Below are 18,719 nucleotides of genomic sequence, written 5' to 3'. Positions count from 1 at the left end.
CAGTATATTTATTCTCATAAATCATAACTAGGGCAAAGAAGATTGAATAACAATGAATGTGGTGGAATAACAAAGGAAATCATGGAAGTGATTAGGCTAAATGAGGGTAAAAATGTAAAATAATGATGTAAACTTAAGAATAAGTTAATTAATTTTACTTTTTGTTTTTTATTTTAAGTTATACTATTAAGTCATTTTACCAAACATACTTAATTTACTTAATGACTAAAATTAAGTTATTAAGTTGATTTACCAAACACCCATTTAATGACATTTATTTGAAGTTAAATGTAACATTTCAAACAAAAAAACTATACACTTCCTTAGTATAATATTATAAAATGTATTCATGATATAATCTAAAATGTTTTTTTATTAGGGTTTTATTCAATGTTTTTAGAGTTGGATAAGTGATTGAACAAAAAAAAGTTACTAGTTCACAGTTTACTAGTCGAACCGATGATTGGGCCGTGGTTAAACAGGTGACGTCATAAATAATAATTTATATATTATATAAAATTTTAAATAATTATAATAAAATAAAATTATATATAATTAAAGAATTTAATAATATTTCATTTTTATATTTGACATATATTAAATGTTGAAGAGAAAAATAAATGTATTAATATTTTAAATTTTATTAAATAGAACATTTATAATATTCAAATATAAAGATATATTTAAAATGAAAAAATTATAATATTTAATTTATTTGCATGTATTTTGTATTTTATTATTTTGAAATTATTATATTAATTAATAATTTATATATTTTTAATTAAATTATATAATTATTATAAAAATAAATGTGAAAGTGTTTCATACTTTTATACAATAAAATTTTGAAAAAAAAATATTAATTTTGTTACATATTTTTATTTCCAAATATAATATAATGAAGAAGCTTCCTAGCTTAACGTTTAAGTTCCAATTTTTACATCTAAAGGTCCTAACTTGCAAAATTCTTTTCTTCTCACTAACTAATCCCACATCGAAAATAGATAAAAAATATATATATATATGTAGGGATTGAGGGGTATAAAAGACATGAGAAAAATCATTAACTTATAAAACTAAAAACTTATTGGACTTGATGACAAATGAACCCGGATGGACTCTTCATAGAGTGATATGGTTCCCTTAGGAAACGTTGTCATTTTGGTACAAAATGCATCAAAATGTTTTTTTGGCTTTAAAAAAAAATAGCTTAAGAAAAAAAAAAGATTAAACCATTTGATATGGAGGAAACTGACCGAATTGTCTATTTTATCGGTTCGACCACCGATTCAACCCTTAACCAATTTAATTAACTGAACCAAACCGGAATTGTGATCGACCAACAGTCGAACCAACCAATTTGATTCGATTTTTAAAACTATGTTTTTATTATTAAATCTGTTTGAAACCTGTGAATAATATAATGCACAATGATGTTGCTAATTTTGAAATAGAGAGACTACATGGAATGCATATATTTAATTTATTGGTCCACCGCTAATAATGTCTTGTTTGGCTAGCCTCCATTGAGTGAATGACCAACGCACTTACAATAAGAAGTATCTGAATGGTTTTTTCAAGCATATCCCTTCGAAGCTTAAATTAGCTTGGGAAAGAGAGAGGCGAGAATGTTTTAGGAACTTGTGTTATACCCGAATTCTAATGCCTGATGGCTATTTGTTGTAACAAAGTTGTAATATTTTTCATGTGCTTTAATTATCTTTCATATCAATAATTGACTTGTGTATAACATTTTTTGTGCTTTAAAATCAAACATTTATGCCCATGAATAGCCCCGATGTAACGGTTACATCATCCAAAACTATAGTATTTAGTATCCGTCGGAGAGCAATAAATGATGTCAGGATAGAATTTCGCCATCCAGCTTCTTAGACAGGTAAGACACACACAGCATGAAAAAGGGCCCATGCTAGACGGATGCAAGGAACCCACATAACCCCTTCAGCTATTGTTAATCTTCTCAGTTGAAAGATTTAAGCACTCGAAGAAAGAGAAATGCCGTGGATTGATCGTTTTAAGTCTCATTGAATTTATAACCGCCCAAACAACCCATATTCAGTTGTTTTAAATGACTTTAGCCTGTGCCATGGTGAGTGAATCTAGTGGTCAACTTATTAGTTCAGCCTGGTTTTGTGGGAACTGGTCAGCCATCAGCCACGGATTTGTTACTAGAAAACCTTAGTCATGAAACTATGTACAGAATTGATTCAAAAGCTTTACATTTCCCCCCTTCCTTCCCTATAAACCTCAAATAAACTGGTCAACACTCTCATCACTGTCATCTCATTCCTCGTTAATTCTCAACTGTCCTATGAGGCACTTCAAATGGACCTCTTCTGGACGTTGGAGGCCTGATTTTCAGGTATTTTAGCAGTATTTTTGTCATTGGCGAGTATAAAAGAGAAGAGTTCTCATGGTCAGATGAGGATATTTTGATGATTACTTTGTTAGGTTTTTTTAATTCATACGTAATAATCATAACCCTGATTCTCAAATCTTAAAACTTTATAATTATGATTTTAATAAATAATTAAGAAAATATAAGATCGATCTTTAAGAGAAGTTCTTTACAGAGAAGATTAAATTAGAAAGAAAAAATAGTTTTCTCTCTTTTGACCCGATAGAAAAAAATTGTACATAAATGGGATATAGAAGACCAAATCTAAATAGTGTCTTCTTTTATGTTCTATTGTGAACAATTATTTAAAAAATATATTCTCATTCGACCAATAAGATTTTAGTATTTAATATTATTAATTATAATTATCTTTTAAATTAAATAAAAGATAATAAAATAAGCTCATCATAATTATTTTTTAAAGATAATAAATAATAAAATAACCCACTTGCACGTTAAAGAAAACTAACATATTTATTATTGGTTTATGAAATCATATGATGAGGCATCATAAACGTTTCTCGCGATGTTTGTTTATTTGATGAGAATTTCTCCCGTCCGCTTGCACTTTGAAGGGTGTATGATATTCAGCTTGCAAGTAGTAAGAGGAATTTACGTCGATCCCCCGTTCAACTCTTTAAAGGTTTACGATAGTCAGAGACCAATCCCAATTAGTTGTATTGGATGACTTTGAAGGTTCACTCATCTTCATCACACCATCACTTTCTTTAAAAGAAGTGGGTGACTGAGTTTAGTACTCGTCAACCTTTGAATTGGCGGTTATGCCCTCTCTTTTCTGCTTGTTACATCACCATGTTGGCCTCAGCCAGCGCTGAGATACGGCATCTAGAAGAGGTGGAATTGAGGAAAAAGAATGAAACTGAGATAAAACCTTGGTATAAATCATAATCATGAAATTAGAGAATTGTGTCAAAAGCTGTACATTTTTTCCTCATCCACCTTTGCCCACAAACGTAGAAAATAAGGCAATTCCGCCCCAACAGTTTGGCCAGAGTCCCCTATATATAGACCCCCCCGTAAGCTTACACTTCCATATCCCACCTTCTCGTTCTGCATTACAAGTTTCTAATCAGGCCCATAACCCAATATTCCAGTAATCTATAGCTTGAGAAAATGAAGATGGGTGTCAGCTTTGCAGCACCTGGACTCATCCTTCTTCTTACTGCATGTTCGTTGGCAGTCAGTGAGACTGACACCATTGTGGTTGGAGGGTCCGAGAACTGGCGCTACGGCTTCAACTACACCGGTTGGTCTCTCCAGCATGGCCCATTCTACATAAATGATAAGCTAGGTTGGTACTTAATTACAAATGCAGGGCTCAATATGGATATATATTCCAAAAATTATTTCTAATCTTGGGTTTGATGTTTTTACTAATTATTTGCAGTGTTTAAGTATAATCCACCAAGCAAGAACAACTCACGGCATAGCGTATACTTGCTACCAAACCTTTGGAGCTTTGCAACTTGCGACTTCAGTCAAGCGAAGCTGTTGGCTAATCCGCAGCAAGGTGGTGGGAAGGGGTTTGTGTTTGAGCTCACAAACTGGAGGCCTCACTATTTTGCTTCAGGAGAGGAAGATGGTTCCCAATGCGAAGATGGGCAGATGAAATTCTTTGCTGTGCCTCTGCCTCGCTGGGGAAAATGATGATAGATTTCAACAACGCAAGGGATGGCACAGTGGCCGCATGCTTCCCGTTTTCGTTTATACGTGTCTACAACTTTTGCTTGCTTATTGAGAATAATGGAATCATTTGGGATGTGGATCCAATTGATCATAAATAATCAGAGATTTTTCTCTTCTGCTTCTGATGGCGTATTAGTGTGAGAAATATGTCAAAAGGATGTGTTGTTGATTTCTAATATGGAATAAACCAGTTTGTGTTGTGTTAAGTAAATCTTAGACCTAATTTGGTAAATCAATTTAATGATTTAAAGTGATTTAATAATTTAAGTTAAATTATTAAATAGATTAGACGTAATTATTAAAATTTAATGTCATATATTAAAATAAAAAATGAATTTAAATGTTAAATCAAAATAATTAATTTATTCTTATTTGAATTTTAAACTATGCCAAAAAAAATTAAAATTAATATAAATTAAATCATTAAATTGATTTATCAAACACTCTCTTATTCTGTTCAAGTAGTGTGAAATAAGAAGAGAAAGCTAAGACAAAAAACAACTTAGTTTTTAATTATTTCTTTAAAATCAATTAATTAGCATTTTTGTTTGACTAAATACAATTTTTTTTTTAATGTCCGAGTGATCTCAATCGTTAAAAATATATAATTTAGATTTGATATTGCAAATAAATGAAATAAAAGTATAAGAAAAAAAAATTAGAGTATCATATACATAAAAAAGACATAAGTGAAAAATAAAAGGAAGACCAAATTATGTAAGAGTTGCGTACGACTTTTTGACAAGTATTGTCTTCATTGCTGTATACCCAAGGATTTTTTAATCCAAGCCAAGTTTCCACAGCATATTTTTCTAGTGGCATGTGTATACACTCAAGTGACTGATATCAACTCTTGGGTCCATGCTATGCCCGTTGATTCTACCCTTTGGCGGAAGTTTGAACCCTGTAGGCATCCTGGTCAACCTTCTTGACTTCACCTAGCTCGGAAAGGAAATACCATACAAAGAAATAGAAATTATAATATTTTCTGTTCATTAATTTTATTATTGCTTGTGTCCTGACATTAACAAATAATAAATTAGTCAGAAAAAAAAAATGAAAACAAATATAGATCCTGTTTGGAGACGTTATGAAAAACAATTTTTGTTCTTTAAAATAAAAAATAGAAAAATAAGTTTAATAATAAAAAATATATATATAAAACAGTTTTTTGTTTTTAAATATAAGAAATATGGAGATTCTAAAGAATATTTTTTAATTGTTTTTAATTTTTTTATAATTATTTTAGAAAATAGTTATATAAATATAAAAAATGATTAAAAATAAAAGATTGATAAGGGATTCAAAAAGTCATGATCTGATAAATTGAGAGTAGGCATGAGAGTCGTTGATTTCAATGCACTTAAGAGTTAAGACTTGAGAGCGTAATGCGCAACGCCGAAGGACATGCACACCCCAGTTTGGAGAGTTGTGGAGCTTCAAGATATCTATCCATTTGCCTTCCGTAATTGTGAAGGTAATCCATCTCAAAAATGGAGCCACTAGGAAAATGGAGACTTTGACCACAAGTTAATTTCCACGACGAATGGTTTTCTTTCCAACCCAAAATCTGCCAAACTTTCCTAGCAATGTGATATACACAGGTACCCTGACTATAAATAATAAGTGGTGTGTGGTGGAATCATGTAGATGGAGGTGCCACCATTGCTATCTAGAAGCTAGCTATACACTAAAGCTCATTGTCATTGGTTAGTTCCAGTTAGCATTCAAGTTTCATCGAATAAAGCGACCACTACTAGAATTCCAACGAATCCCATTCATTAGAAAAAGGAAAGGAAATGCATGAATCGGGGAGCCATGGTTTAAAAGTCTGCAAACTGTTCTTCGGAACAGCAAGCCAGGTCTTCACAGTGGAGTCGTCTCATGATTTGGAAAAATGTTGGAAACACACCTAAGTAAAAATTTTAGTAATGCAACAATCTAGAAGTCATAAATAGAATTGATCATCATAAATAAGCGAAAATGTGCCCATTTGAACTTACTGCGCTTTTGGTAGGTTATTTCAGTGTTACTTTCCTTGGATGGTTGTGCCTCTGAATTTAAGAATCATAACCCATCAAATGTTTTGATTGGATTGATGTAGATATTGGGATATATATGTATGAATACTTTAATACTTTCCAATCCATCTGTCAAAGAAATTTGTACCACTAAAGTTGATACCCTCTCTTTTCCACAACTATCTCATACATGGCTCTGCCACCACTGAGCATCTAGAAGAGGTGTATATTTTGTTGTTATAAGGGTATTAACAAGAGGATTAGCCCAAAACACACGAGCAAAGAACAGAAAGAGGAGAACTGGAAACTTATCGATGATAAGCTGAGGCGTGATAACGCACTGTCCTTAAAATAAATCCACCTTTCTCGAAGACAAACTCGGTGCACTAGGGTACTAGTAGTCTATCTCCAAGATTCAATAACCATTGAAATTCGCCTTAGGTACACTCTATAGGCGAGACGTGTATAGCTCGGGTTCAAAAATATTCCTCCAAATAGATGTATGAATGCAACAAGGACGGTGATGAACAGAAGAACTTTCTAAAAAAATTGGTGTAAGGAGAATTGTGGAAGACCTACTTTTATAGGCCACTAACACAGTCCCAACAAGACTCTACTTGTAATCAAAACCACTAACACAATCCCAATGGGACTGTTCCCAAAGAGTTGGGCAAAAATAAAAGATTAAGTCAAACAAAATAAAATTAAATTAAAAAATAATTTGTTTTGTAAAAATTTGTCGAGGTCACGCGCGTACGTAGAGGGGAAGGGGGGGTGGAGAAGGGAGGGACCCCCCTGACTGTGATGCATGTGTGGATGTGACGCACATTAAGGAATTATGGCCCAACTAGCCCAAAGCCCCACTCAAATGGGTTTGGGCCCCATGAGCGTGCGAGACTCTCTAATACCTCTCCACAAGCCCATTAAGTTAAGGAAAGTGAGCTTGTTAATAAACCCATTAAAGGTGTTCATCTTTTCCCTATGTGGGACAAACTAAAACACTTAAAGCATCTTTTCATATTTACACTCTTCCTACAATCCCTACAGAGTATAGACGTGAAGGAAGAAAAAATTTGGAGGAAAAAAGAATCCAATGCATCAGTATGGGTGCCCAAAGGCTATGAACCAGTTTTAGGACAAATAAGTATTGAATCACAAAACATAGTGAAAGTAAATTTCTATGAACCAGTGTTTTTTAATGTAACTCAAGGGACCTTTATCCACATTGGTTTTCTCAATTACACTAGGAGCTGTACAAAACAGGTTGGCACAAGTAAGTCATATGTCTTACTTGGATATTCATGAGAGAGAGCTCTAGAGAATCTGCCTAAGTTCTCATAAGAAACGGCCCCACCTTCACTCTCATATAGGTAAATCCATCAAGTATGTTCTACATTAAACATACCATCCATAAGGAATATGATATTCATTAAGAGTAAAACACTCAACCTTAGTCAATGTAGAATACGCTCTATCTACACCATAAGAATAGACTATCATACAATTAAAGTTGATAGAGCACCTCAAGTCAACAAGTGATTTGTTATTACCCATATGAACCTACTGCATGGAATTTCCATTCTAATAGGTTGGGTTATCACCATTCTTGACTTCTATAATAGGCATAAGCCCCATCCCCATCGATGTTTCTTCCATTAGTTTCTTATTTAGTGGTTTGGTCAAAGGATCGACCAAACTTAACTCTGACCTCACAAATTCTATGGATATAACCCTTGTTTCAAGCAGTTGTCGCACAATATCGTGTCTTAGGCATACATGTCTGTTCTTCACATTAAATATTTTATTCTTAGCCTTAGCAATTGTAGCTTGGTTATCACAATGCATACACACAAACAAGGTTGGTTTTATCTATAAAGAGATATTTACTAAGAGGTTTCTAAGCTACTTAGCCTCAGAACTTGTCTTTTCTGAGGCAATAAACTTAGTCTCCATATTAGACCGAGTAATGCAAGTTTGCTTGGCAAACTTCCAAGAAACTACACCTCCACCAAGGGTGAAAATATATCTACTAGTGGATTTCATCTCATCTGAATCCAAGATCCAATTTGCATCACTAAATCCTTCAAGGACACTTGGAAATCCACTATAGCACAAACCATAGTTAGTGGTGCCTCTCAAATACTTAAGTATTCTATGAACAATAGTCCAATTATTTTAATTAGGGCTTTGGGTGTACTAACTCAATCCACCTACTGTATAAGCAATATTAGGTCTGGTACAATTTGTTAAGTACATTAAGCTCCCTATGATTTGAGCATACTCAGTTTGGGCAACATTGTGTTCTTTATTTTTCTTCAGCTATGAGCTGGGGTCATAAGGAGTTGACACTGATTTACACACTAGGGTAGATCTAGAATCACCCATGAACACTTGTTCCTCTTCTTCCTTTATAGTGGTATAAGAAGCAAATGCACTTCTGGTGTCATAGATGTGTCTGGTAATCCCACAATCTACCACCCAATCCTTCATATTGGTGACCAAGCTCACCTCAGATGAGACTACTGTTGTGATCACCTTGTCTCTGCCAGATTTACCTTTGAATTGGACTTCTCAATTCTCTTCCTATGGCGGCATTGACCTGCATGATGTCCAGGTTTTCCACAGACAAAGCAATTACCCCATTTTTTAATAGTTGGGTTCTGAACCTTGTTTGTTGCATTGGGCTTGGTCCCATAGCTTTGATTTCTGAACCTATTGTTTTTTTATTTGAGTTTTTCTTCTACTACATTAGCCTTAGAAAACAGTTCCTTAGCTTTCTCAACATTGTCCTTATTTCGGTTTTGTTCCTCAATCCTAATATGGATTATGACATTTTCTAGAGACATTTATTTCCTTTTATATTTCATATTATTTTTGTAGTCTTTTCAAGACTTTTGAAAAGTTTCTACTAAGTAACCAACCACAAAAGGTTCAGGAAATTTAATGTCTTCAATAGCTGAGTCATTAATCAACAAGTGGTAGTCATGGATTTGAGATGATACATGATCTCTATCCTCGGTCATTTGGAAATTTCTAAAATTCTCTATGGCATATTTTTGAGTTCCTGCATCTTCCAAAATATATTTTTTATTCATTACATCCCAAATTTCTTTTGCAATTTTGTATTGACAATAAACGTCAAAAAGTTCAGTAGAAAGAGTACTAAGAATAACATGTATAACTTGTTTATTATCAGTTTCCTAAATAAGCAACAATTCAGAACCATCTTCTGGTTTTGGGTTAGTCGAAATGTGTCCCAAGTTCACTACATCAATTGTTGAGAAAACCTTTTCTTGTCATCTCTTGAAGAATGTCCCGTTGAAGGGATCAATCTTAGATGTGTCAGGACGTGTGTGAACTAGGGAAGCTTCCATTGATCTATTTCAAGATTGTTGTTCTAAGGGTATCAAACAGAGGACTGGCCCAAAACACACAAGCAAAAAACCTAAAGAGGGGAATTGAAAACTTATAAGTGATAGGTTAAGGCGTGGCAATATATTGTCTCTGAAATAGATCCACCCTCCTCGAAGAGGAACCCGTGCACTAGGGTACCAGTAGTCTATCTCCAAGATCCAACAACCATTGAATCTCGCCTTGGGTGCACTCTATAGGCGAGACGTGTACAGCTTGGGTTCAGAAATATTCATCTAGATAGATGTATGAATTCAAAAAGGCTGATGATGAACAGAAAAATTTTATGAAAAAATTGGTGTAAGGAGAGTTGTGGGAGACCTACTTTTATAGGTCACTAACACAGTCCCAACGAGACGCTGCGGAAGGAAGGAAATACCTCCCTCCCCCTCTTCCCCGACCCTGGTGCGCAAGATGCGTGTGTAGACGAGATGCGCATTAAGGAATTCTGACCCAACCAGCTTAAAGCCCCACTCAAATGAGCTTGGCCCCCATGTATATGCAAGATTCTCCCATATATTTCCACAACTTTTTCCTATGTGTGACACGCTAAAACACTTAAAGCACCTTTTCACATTTACACTCTTTCTATGTATTTGAGGAAAAAGAACTACTTAAATAATTATAAATTAAACCTTGGTATTGAGCATAATCATGCAAATTCAGAATTGACCCCTAAGCTTTACAACTTTTTCTCGTCCACCTTCGGCCACTAAGGTAGAAAAGTGTGGCCAAAGCCCCTATATATAGACCCGGCCGATAAGCTTTCGCTTTTATCTCTCACCATCTCATTCTGCTTGAGTTGCTAACCAGGCTCATTCCAGCAAAGAAAATGAAGATGGGTACCAGCTTTGCCGCACCTGGATTCATCCTTCTTCTAACTGCATGCATGGTGGCAGTTAGTGAGGCTGACACAATAGTGGTTGGAGGGTCTGAACACTGGCACTACGGCTTCAACTACACCTATTGGTCTATCCAACATGGCCCCTTCTTCATAAATGATAAGCTAGGTCAGAACTATATACTTTATATATGAATACTCCGAAAATTATTATTTATTGCTAATCTTGGGTTTTATGTTTTTACTAATTATTTACAGTGTTCAAGTATAATCCACCAAGCAAGAACAACTCACGGCATAGCGTATACTTGCTACCAAACCTTTGGAGCTTTGCAACTTGCGACTTCAGTCAAGCGAAGCTGTTGGCTAATCCGCAGCAAGGTGGTGGGAAGGGGTTTGTGTTTGAGCTCACAAACTGGAGGCCTCACTATTTTGCTTCAGGAGAGGAAGATGGTTCCCAATGCGGAGATGGGCGGATGAAATTCTTTGCTGTGCCTCTGCCTCGCTGGGGAAAATGATGATAGATTTCAACAACGCAAGGGATGGCACAGTGGCCGCATGCTTCCCGTTTTCGTTTATACGTGTCTACAACTTTTGCTTGCTTATTGAGAATAATGGAATCATTTGGGATGTGGATCCAATTGATCATAAATATCAGAGATTTTTCTCATCTGCTTTTGATGGCCTAGTATTTGATAAATTAATTTAGTAAGATTTAATAATTTAAGTTAAATTATTAAATAGATTAAATGTAATCATTAAAATAACTTAAGGTTACATGTTAAAGTTAAAAATGACTCTAAATATTAAGTTAAAATAATTAATTTATTTTTATTTAAATTTAAAATTATGTTAAAAAAAATTTATATAAATTAAATTATTAAGTTAATTTATCAAACACTCGGATTATACTCATGTGATATAAAGTAAAAAAAGAAAGTTGAGACAAAAAATAACTTAATTTAAAAAGTTTTAATTGTGAAGTATAATTATTTGCTTAAAACCAATCAATTAACATTTTTGTCCGACTAAATACAATTTTTTTTTTTAAATGTCTGAGTGATCTCAACTGTTAAAAATATATAATTTAGATTTGATATTGCAAATAAATGAAATTAAACAAAAGTATAAGAAAATATTAGAGTATCATATAAATAAATAAGACATAAGTGAAAAATAAAAGGAAGACCAAATTATGTAGGAGTCGTGTACCACTTTTTGACAAGTATTGTCTTCATTGCTGTATGGCCAAGGATTTTTTAATCCAAGCCAAGTTTCCACAGCATATTTTTCTGGTAGCATGTGTACACTCAAGTGAATGATGTCAACTCTTGGGTCCACGCTATGCCCATTGATTCTACCCTTTGGCGGAAGTTTGAACTCTGTGGACATCCTGGTCAACTTTCCTGACTTTACCTACCTTGGAAAGGAAATACCATACAAAGAAATAAAAATTATAATATTTTCTGTTCATTAATTTTATTATTGCTTGTGTCCTGACATTAACAAATAATAAATTAGTCAGAAAAAAAGAAAAAAGAAAAATGAAAACAAATATAGATCCAGTTTAGAGTCGTTTGAAAAATAATTTTTATTCTTTAAAATAAAATTAGAAAAAAAAAGTTTAATAATGAAAAAATATAAAACGGTTTTTTGTTTTTAAATATAAGAAACATGGAGATTCTAAAGAATATTTTTTAATTATTTTTAATTTTTTATAATTATTTTAGAAAATAGTTATATAAATATTAAAAATGATTAAAAATAAAGGGTGGATAAGGGATCCAAAAAGTCATGATCTGATAAATTGAGAGTAGGCATGTGGACAAGTTAAGTATCCCAAAAAGTTGTTGATTTCAATGCACTTAAAGAGTTAAGACTTGAAAGAGCAACGCCGAAGGACGTGCACACCCCAGTTTTTGGAGAGTTGTGGAGCTTGAAGATATCCATCCATTTGCCTTCCGTAATTGTGAAAGGTAATCCATCTCAAAAATGGAGCCACTAGGAAAATGGAGACTTGACCACAGAATTAATTTCTACGACGAATGGTTTTCTTTCCAACCCAAAATTTGCCAAATTTTCCTAGCAATGTGATATACACAGGTACCCCGACTATAAATAATAAGTGGTGTGTGGCGGAATCATGTGGATGGAGGTGCCACCATTGCTATCTAGAAGCTAGCTATACACTAAAGCTCATTGTCATTGGTTAGTTCCAGTTAGCACTCAAGTTTCGTCAAATAAAGCGGCCATGATTCGGGGAGCCATGGTTTAAAAGTCTGCAAACTATTCTTCGAAACCGCAAGCCACCTTCAAAGTGGAGTCGTCTCATGATTTGGAAAAATGTTGGGAACACAACCAAGTATAAATTTTAGAAATGCAACAATCTAGAAGTCATAAGTAGAATTGAACATCATACATAAGCGAGACTGTGCCCATTTGAACGTACTGCGCTTTTGGTAGGTTATTTCAGTGTTACTTTCCTAGGATGGTTGTGCCTCTGAATTTAAGAAGGGAGAATTACCCAAAAAGTGGATTGGAAAAAATAATGATCATGAAGGCTCACTCTTTTATAGGACAATAAATTGGATTGTCAATGATGTGGGTTCATACATAATGATAAATACGTATTGATAAATGATGTGGGGTCCATACATGATGATAAGTACAGGTTGATAGACAATTAACGGTAACAATTTACTGTTTAAAAATTTGCTATTTTTTTTTTCAAAAAAATTGAGATTTTTTAAAGAACTTTGTAAAAAAAAAAAATTAATATCTCATAAATAAAAACCATATCCTAAAGTTATTATATCGTTTTTTATATAAAACATATAATTAAAAATTTTGTTATCATAATATAATGAATAATTATTTTTTACGAGCACTCATCAATTGAATAATATATAAATATTTAATTGACTAACACACACCTATTAAATAGAATAACTCACAATTATTCATTGGGTAATATAGCATGTAAAAAAATTAAATAAAAATAAATTAGATTATGTTGTAATATATTGTAATGATAGTGTATTTATATTGTAAACATGATGCATTTATGTCGTACCTATATTTCATTACAAAAATAATAATTCTAAAAATGTTTATTCATACTCTATTGGTATTAACAAGTTGTATTAATATATTAACAACATTTATTTAATATTTTGAAATTATTTAATAATTTTTGTGTGTGTATATATATATATATATATTTATATATAAACTACATGAATTCAAATTAGTATTTCATTTGATTTCATAAATTATTTATGATACATGTATGCTGTGAAATATGGTATGATCATACAAAATTACCATTTTTATAAAAAATTTCATAAATTTCTTAATTAGGTATTATTGTAATGTATTGTAATGTAAGTGTATTTATATTGTAATTATAACATATTTTTGTTGTACCTGTATTTTATAATAAAAGTAATAATCTTGAGGATCATCTTTTATACCTTATTAATATTCAACATATCAAATATATTAACATCATCCACTCAATGCATTGAAAAAAAAAATATGAAAAAAAAACATTATGCAAAGGAAAAAAAATCATATAAATTTTTTTAAATTATTTTATTATAAAAATAAAAATTGATTAAACATTCTCTATCATTTTCTTATTCTTTTTAGAGAATCTGAATGAAAAAATAAACATTTTATCTTCCTTAAATTTAATACAAAAACATAATTTATCAATTTAAAATTATAATATATATATATATATATATATATATATATATATATATATATATATATATATATATATATATATATATATATATATATATATATATATATATATAAATCATCATTTTTATTGTATAATTATAAAATTTATTTTTTTCTTCATAAAATTAAAAATTAAAATAAAAATAAAAAAAGGTAAAAAAACAATAAATAATATTTTGAAAATATTTTTTAAAAATATTTTTGTTTTAAATAGTAAATTTAAATAACAAATTATATATAATTGTAAGGGTTAAACCCAAAATTTTGATTTATAATTTAAATATTAATAATTACTATAAATGTGGAACCATGCACCATAAATGTATTGACAAATCAAGTGAAGTGCTTTAAATGCTTTGAATTTTAAAAGTTTTAGTTAAAGGACAATTTTGGTATATTAAGTTTATTAAAGTCCTCCCCAAAAAATTATTAAAAGATACCACCCTTTATAATAATTGTTCTACCCAATCCGCCCTTTTGGTAATTCTCCCGTTTAAGAATTATAGCCCATCGAATGTTTTGATTGGATTGATGTAGATATTGGGATTTATATGTACGAATACTTTAATACTTTCCAATCCATCTGCCAAAGAAATTTGTACCACTAAAGTTGATACCCTCTCTTTTCCACTGGCTATCTTATACAGGTCTCTGCCACCACTGATATGCGGCATCTAGAAGAGGTGTATAGTTGAGGAAAAAGAACTACTTAAATAATTATAAATTAAACCTTGGTGCTGAGCATAATCATGCAAATACAGAATTGGCCCATAAGCTTTACAACTTTTTCTCGTCCACCTTCTGCCACCAAGGTAGAAAATAAGGCATCGAACAGTGTGGCCAAAGACCCTATATGTAGACCGGCCCATAAGGTTACACTTCCATCTCCCACCATCTCATTCTGCTTGAGTTGCTAATCAGGCTCATTCCAGCAAAGAAAATGAAGATGGGTACCAGCTTTGCCGCACCCGGACTCATCCTTCTTCTAACTGCATGTATGGTGGCAGTTAGCGAGGCTGACACCATAGTAGTTGGAGGGTCTGATCACTGGCACTACGGCTTCAACTACACCTATTGGTCTATCCAACATGGCCCCTTCCACATATATGATAAGCTAGGTCAGAACCATATATTTCCGATATGGATACTCCGAAAATTATTATTTATTGCAAATCTTGGGTTTGATGTTTTTACTAATTATCTGCAGTGTTCAAGTATAATCCACCAAGCAAGAACAACCCACGGCATAGCGTGTACTTGCTACCAAACCTTTGGAGCTTTGTAACTTGCGACTTCAGTCAAGCGAAGCTGTTGGCTAATCCGCAGCAAGGTGGTGGGAAGGGGTTTGTGTTTGAGCTCACAAACTCGAGACCTCACTATTTTGCCTCCGGAGAGGAACATGGTTCTCAGTGCGTGAATGGTCACATGAAGTTCTTTGCTGTGCCTTTGCCTCACTTGGGAAAATGACGCTAACAAAAAAGGGCTAGGAAGGTTTTCTTTCCCTTACATTACTGTTTATCACTTTATCTCAGTAGAAAATAATCATTTGGGATGGACCCAATTGATATTTAAATAAACAAGAGATTATTCTCTCCTTCTTCGTTCTAGGAATATGTAAACGGATTGCGCGTACGCACGTTGTTGACTTGTCGTATGAAATTGGGTTGTTTGTATTGTCAACTACTGCCTACATCTATCACGTTTTCAACCTTTTAGCATCATCAATAATTGGTCTAGGCGCGGGTGTACTAAGAAAGCGAAACCGGGACAAAAAGAACATAATCGGGCGAGTTTTGTGCATCCGCCCTTTCAAATATTTTTGAACTTAAATTTAGAATATTATAAGATCAAAAGTTGTGTTTTAGAAGTCCAATATGTTTATTCTCAATAAACATACTATGTGCTTATTTATAAGGTTGACTTGCAATCAAAATTTTCATACACATAATATCAAATTTAATGTCATATAAAAATTGATCAATGATACAGATATAATGTAATGTAGTGTAGTTCAAATTTGGAAGGAAATTGATTTTTTTGTCATCCAACTCTTCATCTCTACCATTGAGCTAATAGCCCGTCGTGCGATACGGGCCTCCCATTGGGGGCCTGCTATGCCAAAAGCAAGAGAAACTCCACCCTTTCTTTCCTTTTTTCGCCCCCATGTCGCCACATGGGAGGAACATGGGGACGTAAAAAGGGATCTTATCAACTTGTTCCAAATGACTTTGAAGAACATTGTTACTTCTCCATTATTCTTTTTGTAATTGGAATTACTCACACAATCATTCAAAAAAATCAAATTTTTGGTTATATAAAAATTGACCAGTTGAAAATAATTTAATGTAATATAGTCCAAATGAGATTTTGAAACAAATTCAATTTTTTTACATCGTTTTTCGTAAAATTACTATCGTATTTCCTATATATGGGTATTAAGTCATTTTAAAGTGTGAGGTCTTTAAATTACCCCACACTTTACTACTCTTCAGCTTTCAAATGACCTAAAAGTATGTTTGGGTTATTAAGTCATTTTTTTTTCTTAAGGAAAAGAGAGTAAAGAAAATAATATTATTAAGTTATATAAGCTTAGAAAGAGTTGTTTTTTAAACATATTCTAAATAATTCTGATTTTGTGAACATCTACACATTAGGAAATATTATGTTATAAGAGTCTGCCACAAAGTAAATCAATGATATCAGTCATCTTCATAAAAAAATTGCTTAGAATTTAAAATCTTAATGATTGTGTTTGATGGGTGTTTAATAAATCATGTTAATAACTTAAGGTAACATAATAATTTAATTTAAGTTATTAAAAAAATTAAATACTTTTGATAAAATAAATTAATGACATGAATTAAAATAAAAAAAAAATAATTTTAAGTAATAAGTAAAAATGATTAATTTATTCTTAAATATATTTATTTATTTTATTTTTTACCATCATTTACCCTAATTATTTTAATAATTTTTTTTGTTATTCCGTGATCTTTGTTATTACTTTACCTTTTGTTTCAATTATAATTTATGAAGATAAATATGTCAATTTGATAATTTGAAATAAGTTTTAAGTTAACAAGTTAGTAGGTGTTTGATAAATAAACTTAATAACTTAAACCGACTTAATAACTTAATTTAAGTCATTAAATAAATTAAGTATATTTGATAAAATAACTTAATAACACAAATTAAAGTAAAAAACAAGTGATAAGTACAAAAAAATTAACTTATTTTTAAGTCCATATTTTAATTTTACCTTTTTACCCTCATTTACCTTAATTACTTATACAATATCTTTTACTACTTCATAACCTCCTCAATTATTACTCAACCCATTTATCATAATTATAATTTATGAAAAGAAATATGTTAATTTTATGATTTAAATTAAATTTTAAATTAATTTTATTAATCAACATTAATACTTAAAATAAAAATTAAATAATAAATTTTAAGTTTATAATTTTAATATAATTTAACTTAAAATTAACTTAAATTATTAAATAATAAGTATTAAATTTTATTAAACACCTTCTTAATCTAATATTTAATTAAAGTAAACCTAATTTTAATAGTTGATTATACCGAAAGTTATTTTGCAATTTTAAGAAACGTTACATCGGATTTGATGTCGTGTGAGCTCAAATTAATGAAGAAATGTAAAGATAGTAAAATCGACAAACTTGGAGTTGGGCGGGCGGTGAATAATTGAGAGCACGAAAAGTGGGGAAGATTTTGCTCCGCCTGAAATTCTTGACTTTAATGCTGCGGAGGCGATTCCAAATCTTAGCAAAGGTTTTAGTGGTGGACCGTAGTGTGTTTGTTTGGGATGAAAAGCATAACTGGTCGAGACTTCTGCACGTTTTGTACATGCATGCCGTAATTAAAAAAATGAAAGTGACTGGAAATGTCGCCTTAAAGTCGGACATTCATTGAGAACTGCCAGCTCTTAAAACTGAAATTTTAAATTTTATTTATTAAAATTTTTAAGTTCTTGAGCTGAATTCACTTCAGACATTTTGATTCCATTGGCATCGGATAAAAACCAATTTTGTCGTTTAACCCAGATCATTCGTCCCTGACTTTCATATTTTTCTTAATAAAGGGATGGAAAAAAAACGTGTTTTCACTATTGAATATAATTTGTATATTTAAATATTAAATATTATATAGTGTATAATTTGGAAAATATAGCAAAGAAATGATTAGAAATAAATTTTTAAAAAAAATTAAAGGAGAAAAATTATTATGCTTCGATGAGATTAGATTCAAATTAGTCTATTACTTTTTCATCCAATTAAGTCAATGAATTTTAAAATATTTTTTTGACTTAAATTAATCTAGTTTAATGTCGTATTACGGATAAGTGATTACCAGTAATTCCAATTTCATGCAGATAAGTTGTAACTTGTAATCCAAATGTTTTCGGAGTTAATTTATCCTTACAAGATCACGAACCTTTATCCCGATCATTGTAGCACGTGGGTTTTTTAAATTCACTGAATTGATGGGCTTTTTGGCCCACCCATTGATGAAATGGGCATTTCAGGCTATATATGTATGGAAT

At 31.7% G+C, this 18,719-nt stretch overlaps 2 protein-coding genes across 2 annotated transcripts; both read left to right on the top strand.

Moving 5' to 3' along the window:
* Nucleotides 1-3,554: 3,554 nt before the first annotated feature.
* On the top strand, nt 3,555-4,337 carry LOC117907594. The gene is made up of 2 exons (XM_034821188.1): nt 3,555-3,731; nt 3,828-4,337. Exons 1-2 carry the CDS (start codon nt 3,560-3,562, stop codon nt 4,085-4,087), a joined length of 432 nt encoding a protein of 143 aa, XP_034677079.1. The 5' UTR covers nt 3,555-3,559; the 3' UTR covers nt 4,088-4,337.
* Nucleotides 4,338-10,396: 6,059 nt separating this feature from the next.
* LOC117905390 lies at nt 10,397-15,829 on the top strand. Its single transcript, XM_034818320.1, has 4 exons — nt 10,397-10,568; nt 10,658-10,913; nt 15,071-15,267; nt 15,357-15,829. The coding sequence occupies exons 1-4, from the start codon at nt 10,397-10,399 to the stop codon at nt 15,614-15,616; spliced, it is 885 nt and encodes a 294-aa protein (XP_034674211.1). The 3' UTR covers nt 15,617-15,829.
* The last annotated feature ends 2,890 nt before the right edge of the window (nt 15,830-18,719 follow it).

Source organism: Vitis riparia, chromosome 18 (assembly GCF_004353265.1).
Source record: "Vitis riparia cultivar Riparia Gloire de Montpellier isolate 1030 chromosome 18, EGFV_Vit.rip_1.0, whole genome shotgun sequence".
Lineage (NCBI taxonomy): Eukaryota > Viridiplantae > Streptophyta > Magnoliopsida > Vitales > Vitaceae > Vitis > Vitis riparia.
The sequence above is the reverse complement of the archived record's forward strand: the minus strand, read 5'-3'. Positions and strand labels throughout refer to the sequence as shown.

What these genes read in the sequence shown, in the direction of transcription:
- LOC117905390 (XM_034818320.1), top strand. Translation starts at nt 10,397, where the DNA reads ATGGGTACCAGCTTTGCCGCACCTGGATTCATCCTTCTTCTAACTGCA. An exon ending in CTTCATAAATGATAAGCTAG is followed by an intron (nt 10,569 to 10,657) that starts GTCAGAACTATA and finishes AATTATTTACAG; the next exon opens with TGTTCAAGTATAATCCACCA. An exon ending in CCACATATATGATAAGCTAG is followed by an intron (nt 15,268 to 15,356) that starts GTCAGAACCATA and finishes AATTATCTGCAG; the next exon opens with TGTTCAAGTATAATCCACCA.
- LOC117907594 (XM_034821188.1), top strand. Translation starts at nt 3,560, where the DNA reads ATGGGTGTCAGCTTTGCAGCACCTGGACTCATCCTTCTTCTTACTGCA. An exon ending in CTACATAAATGATAAGCTAG is followed by an intron (nt 3,732 to 3,827) that starts GTTGGTACTTAA and finishes AATTATTTGCAG; the next exon opens with TGTTTAAGTATAATCCACCA.